The sequence below is a fragment of the Schistocerca cancellata genome, chromosome 6 (genome assembly GCF_023864275.1).
Source record: "Schistocerca cancellata isolate TAMUIC-IGC-003103 chromosome 6, iqSchCanc2.1, whole genome shotgun sequence".
NCBI lineage: Eukaryota > Metazoa > Arthropoda > Insecta > Orthoptera > Acrididae > Schistocerca > Schistocerca cancellata.
In genome coordinates, this window is record NC_064631.1 from 286,320,107 (window position 1) to 286,338,285 (window position 18,179).

Sequence of the window (18,179 nt, forward strand, 5' to 3'; positions counted from 1 at the left end):
TTCATAACCTCAGAGCTGAATTGGAGGTCGCATGTCTGCATGACCGTGTCCTTCATACAGTGAGAGGTAACAAGAACAAAACTATAGGTAGCAGACAGGAGAACACAGGGTTTCCGACTAGCCAGTAACTTGTGAGCAACTGGAGAAGGCACCTTTTCCTTTACCAGGATCTCTTGAACAGCCCACTCATCAAGATACACTGGAAACTCACAAGAGGAGAAAGCATGGCCGCCATTGCAGTTGATACAGCGGGGAGAAGGAGGTGGACAATTGCCCTCGTGTGCATCCCTCCCACAGGTACACATTTGGCTGGGTATCGACAAGACGTTCCAGTGTGGTTAAAACAATGACACTGGTAGCAGCACATCGGGTTCGGAATGTATGGCCGGACAGTGATAATTTCATAGCCTGCTTTGAGCTTGGATGGAAGCACCACTGTATCAAACGTGGGAAAGAGAGTGCGGGTGAGCACTAAGGAGGAAGCTACCTTTTTCATTAAATGATGAATGGCAATGACACATTGATCATAGAGGTAAGATTGTATTTTGACCTCGGTTAGACTGTCAAGCAGCCTGGTATAAATTACACCACGGGAAGAATTTAAAGTTCTGTGTGTGTCGGCATGAGCAGGGTAACCATGGAGAAGTGAGGCAGTAAGCAGCTGTTGTGCTTGAGAATCAGAAATGGTCTCCAAAAGCAAAGTGCCATTCTGTAAACAAGAGCAGGATTTCACAGGGCCAGAAATTACATCTACACCTTTCTGAATAATAAATGAATTTACCATGGCGAAGGACTGACCGTGTCAATATGTTAGACCACAAGGAACTGTGGTGCAGTGGGAAGGGTCTTTGAATCATTAGCCTCGTTGCGTTTTCGTTTTGTAGAAGTGGAGTGAGAAGATGATTGACTCATCGCAAGGAAATCCCCCATGACTGCCAACTTCTCCAATGGCGCTCTTTCCAACTGGAGGCCTCCTTGACAAGTGGGTGCACCTGCCTTAGGTGATTGTTCTCACCTCAGGTCAAACCTCCTGAACACCTGATGGAGGGACCAATCGGCAATTTGGGAAATTAGAGCTCAGGCAACCACCCTTCCATGAGGCTGGCCTGTACCAGGGGTTATGTGCGAACGCTACCTGACGACCCGGAGCTGGGAATTACACGTTACCCAGTCACCTGTCATGCATCAGATGCATGGGCCAGCCTTCGGGAGTGCACAGGGAGGAAGAAGAACAAAGAGCATCCTCAAATGCCGAAGTGGAGGAAAGAGGAGAAGGGAAACAAAGAAAGGAAAAGGGAGTGAAAAACGACAACAAAATGCAGAACTTTCAAGAACACCCCAGACATGTTCCCCAAGGGAGGGGAAAAAGAATAGCAAGAGGATAAACGTGCAGCATGGATAGGAAAAAATGCTGCAAAGGCTGGGGCCCCATGGTAGCCAATCACGAACCCACCAAAGAGCAGCGAGCCCCCCTGGGGGGAACAAATTCTACAGGTGACAAGGAGGTAATCTACGAACATCTATCATCCATTAGGAGGTGGACATTATCACAACATCCTTTTCCTGGCTATATGGTACATGACTTTCATTCCTATGTAAATGAAAAAAATATTGATATTATAAACATAAAAAACATGCTTCAACACAAAGATCAGCATTACTTAATTATAGATTGTCTTCAGTGTCACTAACATCATTAGAAGATTCTGTACTGTTATCTTCATTCAGTGCTCTATTATAAAAGGTCTAATCTCCTACTGACTATCCCATGTCTCCAAGAAGTTAATTGCATCACTTTTTTTGTGGGTTCTATGTGGCTTTTAGCATTTAAAAACAAAATACTCTTCCAGCAAAAAGATACATTTCTCCAGCCCAAAAGCTCTACATGCAGGCATATAGGAATCACTTCTAATGAGAAGAACCATTCTATTTGCAAACTGAATTTATGTGCAATTACTAACATGAAAATATTATAATAATTTTTGTTCAGTGCTGTCACAAAACACACTTACTGCCTCAATGTGTTTCTTGCAAAGAGGAAAGAGTATTTTTAAGAGAAAGTCCCACAAACAATGACTTATTTCCAGAATGAAATTTTCACTTTGCAGCAGAGTGTGCACTCATATGAGCTCCCTGGAAGATTAAAACTGTGTGCCAGACCAAGACTTGAACTCTGGACCTTCGCCTTCTACTTCTATGAAGTTTGGAAGTTAGGAGACCAGGTATTGGCAGAAGTGAAGCTGTGATGATGGGTTGTTAGTTGTGATTGGATACCTCAGTCGGTAGAGCACTTGCCCACACAAGGTAAAAGTCCCTAGTTTGAGTCTTGGTCCAGTGCACAGTTTTCATCTACCAGGAAGTTTCAAGAACTTACTCCATTAGCCCCCCCCCCCACCTCCCCCCATTCTCTAGCTATCTGTAGAAGTGTGTGGTATTCTCATTAATAGTTATATCTTTTACCAGAGTCACAACGCCCAGAATATAATACCACATGTGCCTTCAGCAATAGGCCTGCCCAATGGTAGTCATAGGCAGAGGTTTATTTTGCATCAGATCAAAATTCACAGTCAGTGAACTTTCAGGCAACTGGTTGAGGTTCTGAAAAAAATGCCTTGCCCTGCATTTACGAATGATGCATTGAACAACTCTCTTCCTCTTACCTTCTGTAAATGCAGCTGATTTAAACTGTATATTGTATTTTAGGCATTCGCTGCAAGTGTACTGTTTCTTGCTTTCAAATCCTTGGTTGAATTTTGGTAACAAATACCTGTAAAAGAACCTGTAATAGTGATTAAATATTTAAACCTGAAGTAAATTATTTGTATTGTAATAAATATGAGATTATGCTTTCGTGCAAAGTCCACTACAAAATGGCTTTTTCAGTTTTCAGCCAAAATATGTGATGCGAACAATAATTAAAATGACTGTTTCCCTAACCTTTAAATTTACAGTGTAGTGGAGATTAAGTAATATTAAATAAGAGACGAGAGCAAATTACCTTGTAATACAAAGTGTACATGCAGTACAGAAATATAACAGTAGTTCCACATTGTTCACAAAATAACAGTAACATGTGTCCCCTGTATTGCCTTTGCAACATTTTCAGCCATTTTCCTACCAATATTCAACACACTTAGAAATGTATCTATGTATGTTTACCACACTTGTCTGAGATTTTACTTCATATTTCACAGACATCTCAGCCTGACTGGGTCTGCACTTCTCCAGTAAAATTACACCGATGGATGCCAAAATGAACTTTTGTGAAATAGAATTTTTATTCTCAAAGAAACTGTCATAGAACTACTGAATTTTGTTTGGAAAAAAATGTGCAGCACTGCATAAGCCACAGTCATTAACACTAGCCTTTTTCACAGGCTTGTTTTGTTTCAAGAACATCCTCCCCCCTCCTTCACTTTTCCAGTCTACATACCCTTTCCCCTTGGACTTTCAGTTTGACGATTCACAGTATTCATCTAAAGACTCCATAAATAATTAAAAACTCACAAAAAAAAAAAGCCAGACATGTCCTTACAGTGTTACGTAAACGATCTTTGGCCTTGCATGTGATGTTATTACCAAGATGAGCACCAACAGGCTGCTGGGATTTGGTACTTCTTGGAAACAAAATAAGATTGGATCTGGTACTCTTTGCCATGAACCATAAGTTTTAAAGGGAAATATAGAACAGATATGATACATTTTGACAGAAATAACTGTGTTTATTACATAAGTAAGGTCCTTAACAGTGCTGCCACCGTGTATCTCATTTTTCAGATTTGGTACCTTCTGAAAATGAGAGTCCCACATACCGTCTAGTACCAGGAATTCTGTTACCATTTTCATGAGCTTTTGTATGTAACCTAGTTTTGAAAAGAAAATGACAAATGCAATCTGATAACTATCATTCTCAGAGCATCCGAACATGGATAAGCCCATCTTGATCTGTCACAACTGAGATTCATCTGAAAAGGTAATGTGGTGACACTCCTCTGCTGTGTCTAGCTTGTCATTGGGTGCAGCACTGCATCTGTATCAAAGGAAGCTGCAACAATACTCAAGGTTCTAACAGCATGTGGTGCTCCACTATCAATGTTATCAGTAAGTTCTTCCTGTGCTTATAACAATGAATGCAATTTTTGATTTCCCACCATTTAAAATAAGTTCTAAATTGTTTTTGGTTTTCTTGTCATATTCTTTCAATACAAATGTTTAAACCATTCTAATTATCAAATAAAACTGGTCTGTGATCTTTTACAGATTAAAAAAAAATAATAAATAAAAATCACAAAATCTTCCACAGTTGAGAGGGTTATGGAAAGTAGATGTCAAAGGCCATAAACATCATGTTGGTCTTGTGATATTTTGCCACATTACAGAAAAACTTTGTACAACCCCTGGAGTTATCCAAGCCACTGCTGTGACGGTTGTGACTTGCTGAGAATTCCATTGTGCAAACAACCACATTTTGCTATGTGAAACTGTAATTCTCAGCAAATTCGATTTGAGTAGTAGTTGCTTTTTTATTGACAGCTGATTTATCTTCTAGGAATGTTTGGCTTTGGGTCTGCTGTAGAAAGCAATGTTCCAAAAACTGTAAATTCTGGAAAGAAGCTCTGTAAAAGCTTCCCCCACAGTGCCATCTTCCACTATTTACATTTTCCTGCCATCATAGATATTCCTACTATATCACACTAGTATACTTGTTTCTTCTGATAATGAACACGGCTTGAACAAGCTCTGCATACCACACTTTTCACATCTGTGAGACATGCAGTCTTCATTATCAGGACTGGAAATAATTGTGGATATTAATTGATGACGATTTTGGTGTACACTCATTACAACCTGAAACTGCAATCAATACCAATTTCATGTTTTCATGATAGAGATGAACAGCTGTGATGAGTTGTTTCAGTAACTGACAAAAAATATTTATGGTGAAGTGAGAAAAAACTTTGCTTTCCCACTTTATCAACTACATTTTCTTTCTTATATACCTGATATGCTTCTACTATGGTTGCGTTCATGGTCTTTTTATAATTTTTGATCATTGTTCTGTTTTGGAGTAAAAGCATCTTTTTACCACGGGCTTTGCTTCACAATTTCATCTCTTTCATGAAATTATTTACCTCTTCCTGGTGTCACACAGTATATTATGCGACTGTAGCAGTCACGCAGTTCCGAACTGAAGCGCCTAGAACCACTCTGCCAACACTGTTCTCATAGCTTTTCCCCTAGTTGTAGCACATCTAAGTGTTTTATCTCATGAGACTCCATAAGCTTTCGTTTATCTTTTGTATGACTTCTATTTCATAGTCTCTCCTTTTCTCTTAATAACAGAGCTTAGTGTTTATAGTTACAGATTTTTATACTTTTTGTCATCTTACAAGCCTCCCTTTGTCTCTTTACATTTATCAAACTCTACAGGATTTTGTTACAACCATTTCCACCTCTTGCTGTTTCATTTAGTGGCTGATTTTGTCATCCTGGATTTCTTCAGTCAAGTAATGCACAACTGAACAAATGAAACATGAATTTAATACTGTATAGAGTATCACTTAACCACATTTTGCCAGTTCCTAATTGAAGAAATACTAATGAAAACATAAAACCCAATAAACATCAAACATCACTTAAGATACGAAACTCTGAACCTCTCTTTTTGTGAAAGCTTTTTAAGTTTATTTTAAAAGTAGGGAATAATTAAACTTTTGCAGAGCATCTTCAAATTACTATTAAGCTGTGACACAGAGGGCAAGTTCTAAGAAATTAATCTAAAGGTTAACATTTCATTGTGCTGATTATTTGCATATTATATAACATTTCCCTAGTATTACCTAAAAATATCACTATTTTTTAAACAAATTAATAGTGTTTGTTTTACTGTAACAGAATGGGACACAAACACACATTTTTATTGCATTAAAGGTATGTTTGCATTACAGCAAAACTAAATTTTTACATATTCTTCATATAAGTACTAAATAATTTATAAACATTCAAATGTGGATAATCAGTCTCAACATGCCTAATCAGACTTAACTTCTGAAACTATTATTAAACTGCTTGCATTCATGTTAGCAGATACATAGGTTCGCATCCACAATTACAAAGAAATTACAATGTTACCATGTGTTGTTATAAACTGCAGGCAACTTTGAACTCTACTGCAATGTATTCCTCTATAATAAGCAAGGATTTAATTTTTTTGTGAATTCGGTTTCACTTTTCTTGGAATGTTAGCCTAGTGAAATTGCAAAGCAAGCCCCACTAAGAGGATGGCAATGATAAAAAAATAAGAAACTGATAATCTCATATGCAAAAAAATGGCTCTGAGCACTATGGGACTTAACATCTATGGTCATCAGTCCCCTAGAACTTAGAACTACTTAAACCTAACCAACCTAAGGACAGCACACAACACCCAGTCATCACGAGGCAGAGAAAATCTCATATGCATCTCAGACTAGAAAGAAAACTGATAGATAAAATAAATGATAAAAATGATGTGTTACATACTTGTTTTTGACTTGCTCTCAGTTGTGAAGAAGTCTTCCCAACTGCTGGAAAAAACCATTTTTTGACAATTTCCTCTTAAGCATGATGAACTTATAGTGCACTACCCAATGAGAGAGTACACATCACACAACTTTACTTCATAAATACAAAAATAAATACACTCAAATGTCACAGACAACATTTAATTAAAGGCTGCCTGGTTTGTTCCAATGCAGCAGAGTGTGGAAATATTCTCAAAGTGACAATGCATTATACACAGTGCTGATTCCAGTCCAGGGTAAATTTCAGGTGCCTTCAGTACTAAAAAAATAAGTAGGTATAAGTGTCATCCAAGCAGCTTCAGCCTTGTGGCAAGAGCTCATGGTGCACTATTCCATTAAATCTAAGGACATAGTACAACCATCACATTTGACTGCACCTGTGAGATTTTTTGAGTCTGTGACGCAGAACATTTCCACTGGGATGACAGTCTTAGTTTCAACATCATATCCATCAACCCATGTTTCATTGCCTATTATTACATGTTTCAGTAGTACTGCTTCATTGTGTTGATTTCATCCAGTAACTCCACAGCAACTTGCATTAGCCACCATTATTGTTCAAAATTCTCCAGTTTTGAACATATATTGCTGCTGGCACACATTTCCCACCCACCAAAAAACTTTCATGGTGTGAACTAAGTGATTCGACAACATCCTTAGTGAGTTCTCATATTGTGGTTTGGCAATCATTTCTTTCACTTTTTCCACAATTTCATAAGCCGGTGTGCTGTGGCATCCATAGATCACCTTCAACATCTTCATAATGCTTATACATGGAGGTAAAAAAAGAGGGGAGGTGGCATTACGTCACAAACTTGAAGCCAATGTCTACCATTCCAACTAGCCCAAAACATTAGGTTTACTGCATTCATACCCCAATAGTTCACCATGGTGAACCTCCCCGTGACATCAATGACCAGAGCAAATACGCATTCAAGAACAGTAAAACATTCAAAATTGCCTTCCTAACACTACATTATTTATGTGAGCTCTATAATTTTTAGTATTTCAAACAGCGGTTGTGTAAACAAAACAGAAACAATGAACAAGAAGCACTCGTAAACAGAAGTACCTAATGTTTTGGTCTACTTAAAATGCTGTCCACTCTGGCTTCGAAACAACATACAGCGTAAGTCTGTAATGCCACCTCCCTGTTTTTTACCTCCATGTGATTGTACCAATAGTAAACCCTTGTTTTACTCACAGCAGTCTTGCCAAAAGCAATATTTAACATTTCTCAACTTCATACTTTATCCTGTTCTTGGATCAATATTTAACACAAATTCTCTGTTCCCTTTCTGAGCACTATGGGACTTAACATCTATGGTCATCTGTTCCCTTTCTATACAAAATAAATAACGGTCAATACTACCAAGAAACATGTAACCTTTTTCAGGGCAGACAACAAAGTAAATATGCAATGTGGCTACCACTGCACAGATACCCTGTAGACATTTAGTAACACAACAATGGGTGGTGGGGGTATATCAGACTAACACAACACACAAAATTATAAATTTCTCTTTTATATTTTGAGCATATCTCGTTCATGGAAAAGGTTAATCAGTACGTGTAAACAATTCTGAAACTTATAACTGAAATAACTTTGCAGTTTTTTTTTTTTGTGGTTTTAGGGCGCACAACTTCAATGGTCATTAGCGCCCTGACTACTCTAAGAATGCACCGCGAGGCACAAGTGGACAACAACAACTAAAAGGGAAAACACGATAAAAGACAGACTGACAGGCATAGGATTAAAAAACAGCATCATCAAATGTCCTGAGAGAGGTTTGTCAAATTGATAAAACGAAGAACACGAGCAACTGCTCGTGGGTCATCCGCTAAAATGGCATCGAAAGTACTTGGCAGGTTAAGATCTAGACGCAGTGTGTTAAAATATGGACAGGACATTAAAATGTGTCGAACCGTCAGCAAGTGCCCACATGGGCAGAACGGTGCTGGCGCAGCCGTCAGCAGATGGCGATGGCTGAACCAGCAGTGTCCAATTCTTAACCGGGCCAAAACTACCTCCTCCCGCCACTTTGCAGTTGACAAACTGCAGTGGAGGGGCAGCTCTGCCTGTACTTACAAGAAAAATGCGGTTGGTTGGACGTTAACCTCTACCTTGAAACTTCCCAAACTGCCAGTCAAAGTGAGTTTCATAAAAAAATTTGTTTCATAAATGTTAACTATGATTTTAACTGTTAACTGTTTTGCATCAACATAGACTGCATCAATGTACATTGAATCAAAATTTACGGCAAAATTCTTATCATCCTCTTCTCAGACAGCACTCTCAAGGAAAAAATCAATATAATAACTGAATATATAGGAGCAGAGGAACCTGTCCTACTGCAGCCAAAAAGGATCCTTGTCAACGATTAGAAAGTCTGTTTACTATTTCACTCAAATTATGCACAAAAAATTTGTTTTTATCAATCCAAAATTTTCTGTAAATGCAGACAGCTATTATTTGGACATGGTTAATAAAGTATAATCTGAAGTGTGGGCAAGTGGTAGACTGCATAAAAAACATGTAGGGTTGCACTATTGAGTCCAAGGATTTTTTTTCTGTCACTTATCATTACATTCAACTCTTGCCTTGATTTCTTATTATGAAAAAAGTCTTGCTGTACCATCCACATTAAACTGTAGATCCTCGTGTAACTAGCTGTTTACGTTAGTACTAAAGTTAGTGGAACCGAAGGGCATCCCACCTGCAATAGGACCATGCCTAATAAAGCAATGTGGTGTTCAAACTAACCTTTGGGCTAATAACGGCTTTTCCTTTTTTCTTTTCAAGAAAACAATTTTTATTTATAAATGCCTGAAAAACTTTATTCTTCTCAATTTACATGGAATTACAAAGCGTATCACACACAATATAAATGTTTTTAAATGGTAACTGTGACATTAAGTTATTTAATACAATTTACTCACACAGCCAGAGCTATAAAACATATATATATATTATTCATAAACTGATAGTTTAAACTGACTGCCGAGTACCCCTAATATAACTAATATTTCAGTTGTGTAAATTCATACGACAGATCAAATCAGATCATATGCTGAGTGGAAACAACACACAGATGTAAAATACTGTTAACTAAATTTTGTCTGTGCTCCACAAGAGTAAGAGCGCCGTAACTATTCTGGCTCATAACAAAATTTGGAGTGAGAAAGTAGCTGTGGGGGATGAAAGGAGGTAGAAGAAGAGATTTTGAGATCAGATAGTTGGTTCAGAACAAAGTCCTAAATCATCCAGCATTCTGGGCACTTAGCAAAGATTTAGTGTTTCTTAGGAACTATAACGTCTTTGGTAAATATTTCAGTTCAGAAAATGTTGAAGGCATCACCATGCAGTCTTCAACTGCAAGAGAGTGTCAGCAAAAACAGTCTGTCATTGAGTTAACTGAAACATGCCAATACAATAATCAGTACTTGTGCCCACAAGTCTGAGTAAGCTGCTTTGTCCATTCAAACTAAAGCAATAGTTTCACTGAACTGGCATGTAGCCAAAATAATAAGTAAGTATTACAAGACTCATTAACAGCACAGTATATGCTTCATTAGTATTTCTTCATGGCCTTTCGCATTAAGGACAACCTTTGTCGGTGAGCTTCCACAACTGGATTACGTCGTGCAGGTCGTATTTCATCACCTGCACATCCTGGAAGCCAACCATTCCAGTGCCTTTCTAATGGAAGCATCACATCACGAGGTTCTACAGTGTTTGCCTTGCGATGTTTTGCTAATTTGCATGCTGCCACAACAGCTTCCTCAACAAACTGGTCAGCGAGAACAAGCAGCATATCTTCCACATCTTCATCTAACTGTTCAGATGGATCAGTTTCACGAACCAGAGCTTGCAAGCGAGAACGAGACAGCAAGCTAGTCTCTTCACCTGCTGCTGCATTACTGCTCCCAACCGGTGTTGCTGGTTTTGTAGGAGATGGCGATGGTGTATGATCTAGCCTTGGACTAGCTTGGCGTGCACTATCCAAACTGGAATACAGAACATAAAAGCAGGAATTGTTATCAGTAAAAATAATATTTTCAATATATATTTCTTAAGTTGTGTACCTAATCAAGAGTGACTCAATTTATGCGTAAGTAACTGGTATTTTCAGATACTGTACAGCTACACAAAATTATTTCAAATAGTGTTAACAGGCACATAGGTTTCATCTAATCTAATGTATCTAGGACAGTGCTTCATGTAACATATATTGCATACAAGCAAAATGTACATGGTGTCCTAAATGTCTTTCCTTGAATACAAATATTCATAAGGCATAAAATATGACACACAAATACCTTTTAATTGCATGTGACTTTCAAGTTTTTTGTACATACATATTTACTGTTCCTTTGTTTGTTACAGGGATCAATGACATAACAGCAGAAGAATCATATCATTTGCAAACAACACATACACTGACCAGGAGAAAGACCAATGCATCCTCTGGTATCACAAGGCTGTCACCAAAAATAGTACAGAGAAAACTTCAAATGGCACAGCACAGACAGCCACCAGATTTAAAAGCATGCAAATGTGGTAAGTGAAGTTCCAGGAAACATGGAGCAACTAATTTCCCTAGTAGAGGCAGGCCTGGGCCTAGTGCACAAAAAATTTAGACACTGTAAGATACCTACATGATAAGTCCCACGAACTCAGTCTGCATCCAACATAAACAACTTCTTTTCTGCACATACAAAATCCACAGTGTGTAGTCCTTCCAACCAACGGATTACAGTGTTCCTTAAGACTTGACTGTTGCTATACTGGCTATCTGAAACCTGTCATTTTCTCAGATGACACTGCATTTCATCTGAAAATGTTATGAACCGACAATGCTAGCATCTGTAGTTCTGAGAATCCCCTGCTGTGTTTGAGACCATCAGAGGCAGCCCTAAGCTGTACATGTGGTGCCATCTTATGCAAAATAAAATCTTCTTCAGCAAATCAACAATCACAGCCATAGAATATCTATCTTCATATGTAGCAATTATTTTTTGTGCCACAAATTCAGGGCATTCCAGACTTAATTGTCAAACAAGATGGCGTGCCACCTCATTGGAAGTTTGATGTCTGTGCCTATTTGGATACAACGTTTCCAGGAAAACTGATTGTGCGTGGTCGCCTCATCAATTGGCCTCGTGATAACCAGACATGACACTATTGGATTTCTTCCTTTGTGTTTATGTCAAGGATTATGTTTATCAAACAACAGTGAATGACATTGCAGCATTACGATGCAGAAAATACTGAAATGATAACATACATCTCTACATCTTTCATGAAATACCCACCAACACAGGAATGGAATTGGGATATCACTTGGATATCATTCTGGTAACAAAAGGAATTTATTGTGTGTGTGTGTGTGTGTGTGTGTGTGTGTGTGTGTGTGTGTGTGTGTGTGTGTACAAAAACTTTAATATGTTACCTGCACTTCACTTCAAGATAAAATGAGTATGTCATATTTCCTGCCTTATGCATGTTTGTAAGCAGGAAGAGACTTCTATAACACCTTGAATTGTTGATAGTAGCATTATGACAAGCAACACAAAATCTACAGCTCATTTATCTTAGATCACTCAATCTGTCAGAGGATGGATAGCTTAACAAATAAAGAAATAGAGAAGGAAAGACTACTGTTTGATGCTTCACTGATGCCAAGGTCGTTAAAGACTATGAATTGAATCATATTTGCCAAAATGAAATGAATAGCTCAATGAGGACGAAATCAATGGAGATGCAACAGTTTCATAAAAAACAGTCACAAATGTTGAACCTGCAATATGACGAATACACCATGACAAACAAAGATCTAGCATATGCCAGATTGCAACTCAAACCTAGATTTTGTGCTTTTTAACGACTGTCATCTTTACCATTTCGGGGTCTAAACACACATTCCAAGCCTGAATAATTTTCATTGTCATAATCCCATTTATCCAGTCACTTCACTTCATTAAAGGGAACATAATTCAGGTATTTTGCCAATGGCCTTGCCGCAGAGGTAACACCGGTTCCAGTCAGATCACCTAAGTTAAGCACTGTCAGGCTGGGCTACCACTTGGATGGGCAACCATCCAGTCTGCCAGTGCTGTTGGCAAGTGGGGTGCACTCAGCCCTTGCGAGGGAAACTGAAGAGCTACTTCACTGAGAAATAGTGGCTCCAGTCTCATAAACTGACATACAACTGACATACGGCCTGAGAGACCAGTGTGCTGACCACGTGCCCCTCCATATCTGCATCCAGTGAAGCCTGTGGGCTGAGGAAGACATGGCGACCGGTCAGTACTGTTGGGCCATCATGGACTGTTCGGTACGAGTTTTTTTAATTTTTTTAGTTTTAATTATTTGGCTGAGTTTACAGCCTTCAGACCTGTTTGTTTTGCCTGTGTCTGAAATTTAGAGGATTCCTTTTAGTACTCGTGTGGATGCCTTCACACTCTTCATTAACGTTATTTAGAGTCAACTGCCACTTTTACACCATACAGATATCTTATCTAAATCATTTTGCAATCAATTACATGACGATAACTGACGGCATTATCTGAAAAAAAAAAAAAAAAAAAAAAAAAGGATGACTGTTCAGATTGTCTCCCAAATAGTTTATGCAGGTCACGAACAACAGAGGGCCTGTAACACTTCTTGGGGAACGCCAGATATTACATCTGTTTTACTCTATGATTTTCCGTCAATTACTGCGAACTCTGACATGAAACGAGTCACACAACTCAGACGATAATCCATAGGCACGCAGTTCAATTAAAAGTTACTTGTGAGGAACGTAGTCAAGAGCCTTCTGGAAATTTGAACAAATTTGAGATCCCCTGTCGATAGCATTCATTACTTCGTGGACAGAGGCTTTGCCTGTCTTAAGTGTTTTAAGCTGCTTCGCTACATCAAGGATACATGTTACATGGCATTGTCTGCTCAGTATATTCAGCAGCAGCCTCCTACTAAGGGAGGTCTCCCCTATCCATCACATGGACATTCGACTCGTGGCGTGGTCAGTGCCTAGCCCCAGTCCAACTCATACGTTGCCCTTAGTTGAAATGGTTCTTACAGCGACAATGTCAGCCTGGTACCGGCACCGACAGTGCGATACGTCGGATGCACCACAGACCCAGCAATGTGACCATTGCTGTGGCCTGCCTTGAAGAGGCAGTGGGGAGAAGCGTGTCGACGGTGGACCACTCAACAACAACACTGGCATGGCATCACTTGGTCTTTACAAGCGAGTCCCAGTTCTATGTATCCGTAGGTTCATCAACCAGCCATTCACTTAACTACAAGTTCCAATCACCTGCACTTAGTTTCTATTACAGTCATAATTATGTTGCCTACTCCAGTGTTTATTTTAGTGCTTCTCCCAGTAATTCCCAACATGCATCTTCCCATATCAAACAGGGAAACCTTCAACATTTGAAAACTATGTCTCACTGTCAATACACATTTGAATATAAGCTCCCCTTTTTCAGACATCAGATGTTTGGTCTTAAAAACCTTATTTGGTTGGTTGGAAGCTCCGAGGATCACCCAGTGACGCCTGTGCACTGAGGATGATACACCGGCCGGTTAGTACCATTGGGCCTTCATGGCCTGTTCGCGAGGCGTTTCAGTTACAACAGCTCTGAATGTCTCCTATCCTGATGAAATCTAATTGATAATGTACCATATTTACATACATATCTTTTCAGTATACTTGCATAGACCTATACTGAATAGCCTTTTCTATCACGGTCTGCAAGTACAGATTTTTTTTTAAAAAATCTGGGTTGAAGCTTTCTCAAAATATACATATTCCAAGCAAAAAGGTAATTCATACGCATTGGTCCATTCTATAACTTCATTCACGGCTTGGAAATAATCTATTTTTGCATATATTTCAAAAATCAACACCCTCCCTTGCCTGACTGAAATTTTATGTTGTCTATGCAATTCCCGATAATTTACGGTCTATAGCTTTCTTTTCCTGCCTGCATATTTTCTTGTTACAAAGAAATGATCGCCAATCTTAATTTTTGGAAACTATCTCCTTCTGCAAACCATTTCTATCGAAACCTTTCCTTTCTTCATAGGCTTTATACAAATCGACTTCATTATTTCTGAAATATCAGTTTATTAGTATTAACAGTGTTTCTGGCTGATCTCTTCAGACACACAAAAACTGACAGACATGTTTGAATGCTTGTACTCCCTGATATTTGTAGGAAGTGAATAGTAAGCTTTGACTAACTAAATAGTGAGGGCAGCAGACATCCCAATAGGCAAAAAGACAGTGCTTAGTAGAAACTCTTTGATAACAAAGGAATACTGAATTGAAGTTGTGGAAAAAACATGCAAATGAACAGGGGAAAAAAATCTAAACAAAAACAGCTACAGGGAGACTGCAAGGCTTTAGAAGTATCATACAAGGGGAACAATAGATGTCACCTATAGGATATTAAAGATATCTGATGGCAAGAAGGGAAAAAAGGGAAGGTGGTGTTCCATGTCAAACCACCAAGTGCTACAAACCTGACCCTCTTACATTTATCTGAAATTAAGTAGCATTTAGTAGTAGTAAACAAACAATTTTTCCACATTTTTCTCGTTTACAGCCTATTGAAGCTATTTTATTTTGATGTCCACATTTAGCAATACAATAACAGATCTGATGAGAAGTAGTCATAATATTTAAATAATTTTTTGAAGGTGTTTTAGAGTACCATCTTAAACATAAAATTGCATTTGATAGTGATCCCATCCTCATCCCAAAGAATACAGAGGAAAACAGTATCTTTCATGTACATATAACTAGAGAATGTCAAAAATAGTTTTCCAAAATTCAGTAACAAAGTCTATATACAAAATGTATATATATTATGAAGCAATTGCATCTTATATCGTATAAAAGCCCTTTTACAGAAGAGCTTTTGAATGAATTCAATTTCATCATCACTCTAGCTTAATTAGAGCACTAGTAAATAAATTTGTATTGTTTTGCAATACAAAAATTTGATTTCTTTTATATTTTTGAGCATCCATTAACTTAGCGAACTTTTGCCAGAAAAGAAAGGAAAAAATTAGTTTGTGTTACCATTTATGAATACACCAAAGAGGGTCAGGTTTAAAATCATTCCTTCATTAGTTAATTTGACATGGAATGACTCAAAGTTGAGAGTTGGAAGGAATATATAAAATACCTATTTGCTGGACATGAACTGATGCTATTAGATTTCCTGGAAAAACGACATTCCTACATGTTTATAGAGATTCTTGTGAGTAGCCATAACATAACTAGTCCACCTGATGTGGAACATACACGAGTTAGGCGAAATATCTTCTGGCTTCAAGAAAGACTAGCAATTCCCAATTCAAAGCAATGCACCTACTGACATTTGTCAATGTTATCAATATTGCCGAAACATGAGTTAAAAATGCCACGACTGCACACTACTGATATGAATTACGTATAGAATAATACGAAAACTGGTAGAATGCAATCATGGAGAAGAACAGTTTAGTTTCCGGATAAACGTAATATCATGTGACGCAATACTGACCTTACAACTTACCTTAGAAATTAAACAGAAGAAAGAAAATTCTAAGGCAGGACTACCATACGTTTATAGCACTGTTAAGTTAGGGAAAGATTATGGCAATAGTCATTAGAATACGCTTTCTGATTAATTCTGATATAATACGGGGAGCGACAAGCTATCTACTATTTGCCCAAAAAACCAGAGTGCTGTTCTGAGAGTTGAACATTAAAAGTAGTTAAGAAGGGAGTATGACAGGGCTACAGCCAATCCCTGACGACTGACGTTGTTCAGTCTGTACATTGAGCAAGCAGTAAAGATAACCAACAAGAAATTGGTAAAGAGTTTAAAGTTCCTGGAGAGGTTTTGGAGAGATACTTTGGAGGTTTGCCGACAACATTTCTTTAAATTCTGCCAGTTTCGGCAATGGACTCAGATGAGCAGCTGAACGGAATTATTATAGTGCACGATACCATGGACAATAAAAGTAAAACAAGGGGAGAGGAATGTAGTAGAAACAAATACGGTTATGCAGAGCTATATAGCATACGAAATGAAACGTTAAAAGTGGTACACGATTTCACTTTCGTGCACCAATTTAAGAATGATACTGAAATGCAATCAGCAGGAACTACATCTCTTACAATAACCCAACAAAAGCTGTACGTAACGTCTGGCCTGAATGGTTAGTTGAACGGCTGTCTGTTAGACTACACACAATACAAAAAACGTCAAAAGGTTTTGCTAAAATTATTGTACTCAGGTATTTCAGATTTTATATAGTATCAGTCAACAGCAAATGGAAATTTTAAATGTCGACGTACGCCTGTCATTTTCATTTGCTACATAGTTTTATATTACGCCCTTAAATTTTATGAAGTACACATTCATGATTCGACGCTGCCATCAGCGAAACTTTTTCAACAATAATCGTGAATCTTACATAAACTTTCCTGTTTCTCCATTGAAATTCATTTCCACTCTTGATCACCTCTCGACGAACAAAACAGAACTGGAATGGAACACACTGCAGACTGCAATAATAAACCACAGATGTTAACACAGCAAGAAAACAAGGTATGAAACAGAGATATTCTTTGAGCTCACTGGGCTGGGCCCACTTGCGTCTAGGGGACGCCAGGGAATTGGGTGTGCTGATTGGTGGAGGCTCATGACGTCATCAGGGAGACTGAACGTGTGTAGCAGTGACGCCTGGTGACAAGATGTATAATGAGCTCTATTGACATTAGCGACGTCGCTCACCTGTTGTTTAAAAATTACATGTAGATTTCACACAGCTGTCATTTTGGAACGTCAAATAAATCCAGATTATTCACTGGAGCTTAACTTATGGGAATTAAATGTAAAAACCTGGTTCGAATGCGAATAATCGATAATGCGGTGACAGAGTAACTCGGTTGCAGCTGTGGCAAATGCGGAAAATCGGACCAAATATATGTAAAAGTTACATACATATTCCTTGCATTTTCTGCAGTTTATGTATGATATTGTTCATAATATGTATCAAAATATTCTTTGAATGCTTATTCATTAACTATATTTTCCGATTTTACCTTGTTCTTTTAGGTTTTATTGCGAGAAGTTCGATAAATATGGTACCTTCAAATATAACGCAAACGTAAATATTAGGCAATGCCATATGTCCGTTTGTCACCACAACAATTATCCCGCACTCAATCTTTACGAGTTCCACAACTAACGAAATTATCACCCTTCAACTAACCTAGGCCTCAGACAACATTATAGAGAAGTCCGTAGAATAGATTTCCAGGGGGGTGTCCCAATATTGTGCTCCTGGCAAAGTATGTGTTATGCTTCAATTTTGGTCGTTGTTATGTAAACAAGAAACTATATGTCAGTATTATGCTCGAACTGCGTCTTCCTACACCTTGTCTAGTTTTTCAGAATCCGGGTTATGTTCATATGGCATTGTGATAAACAATGCTGAATGAGGAATTAGATTAATTTTCTTTCTGACGTGCATACTTCCATCCATTGCTTAATTATACTAATTAATTTGAAATTGTGTGAAAATATTGTGTTATATTCATA

General features: G+C 38.1%; 1 protein-coding gene across 1 annotated transcript; it reads right to left on the reverse strand.

Moving 5' to 3' along the window:
* Positions 1-9,396: 9,396 nt before the first annotated feature.
* LOC126088538 (transcription initiation factor TFIID subunit 12-like) lies at positions 9,397-17,189 on the reverse strand. The gene is made up of 2 exons (XM_049906718.1): positions 17,050-17,189; positions 9,397-10,571 (listed from the first exon to the last, which is right to left on the reverse strand). The coding sequence occupies exons 1-2, from the start codon at positions 17,079-17,081 to the stop codon at positions 10,136-10,138; spliced, it is 468 nt and encodes a 155-aa protein (XP_049762675.1). The 5' UTR covers positions 17,082-17,189; the 3' UTR covers positions 9,397-10,135.
* Positions 17,190-18,179: the final 990 nt, after the last annotated feature.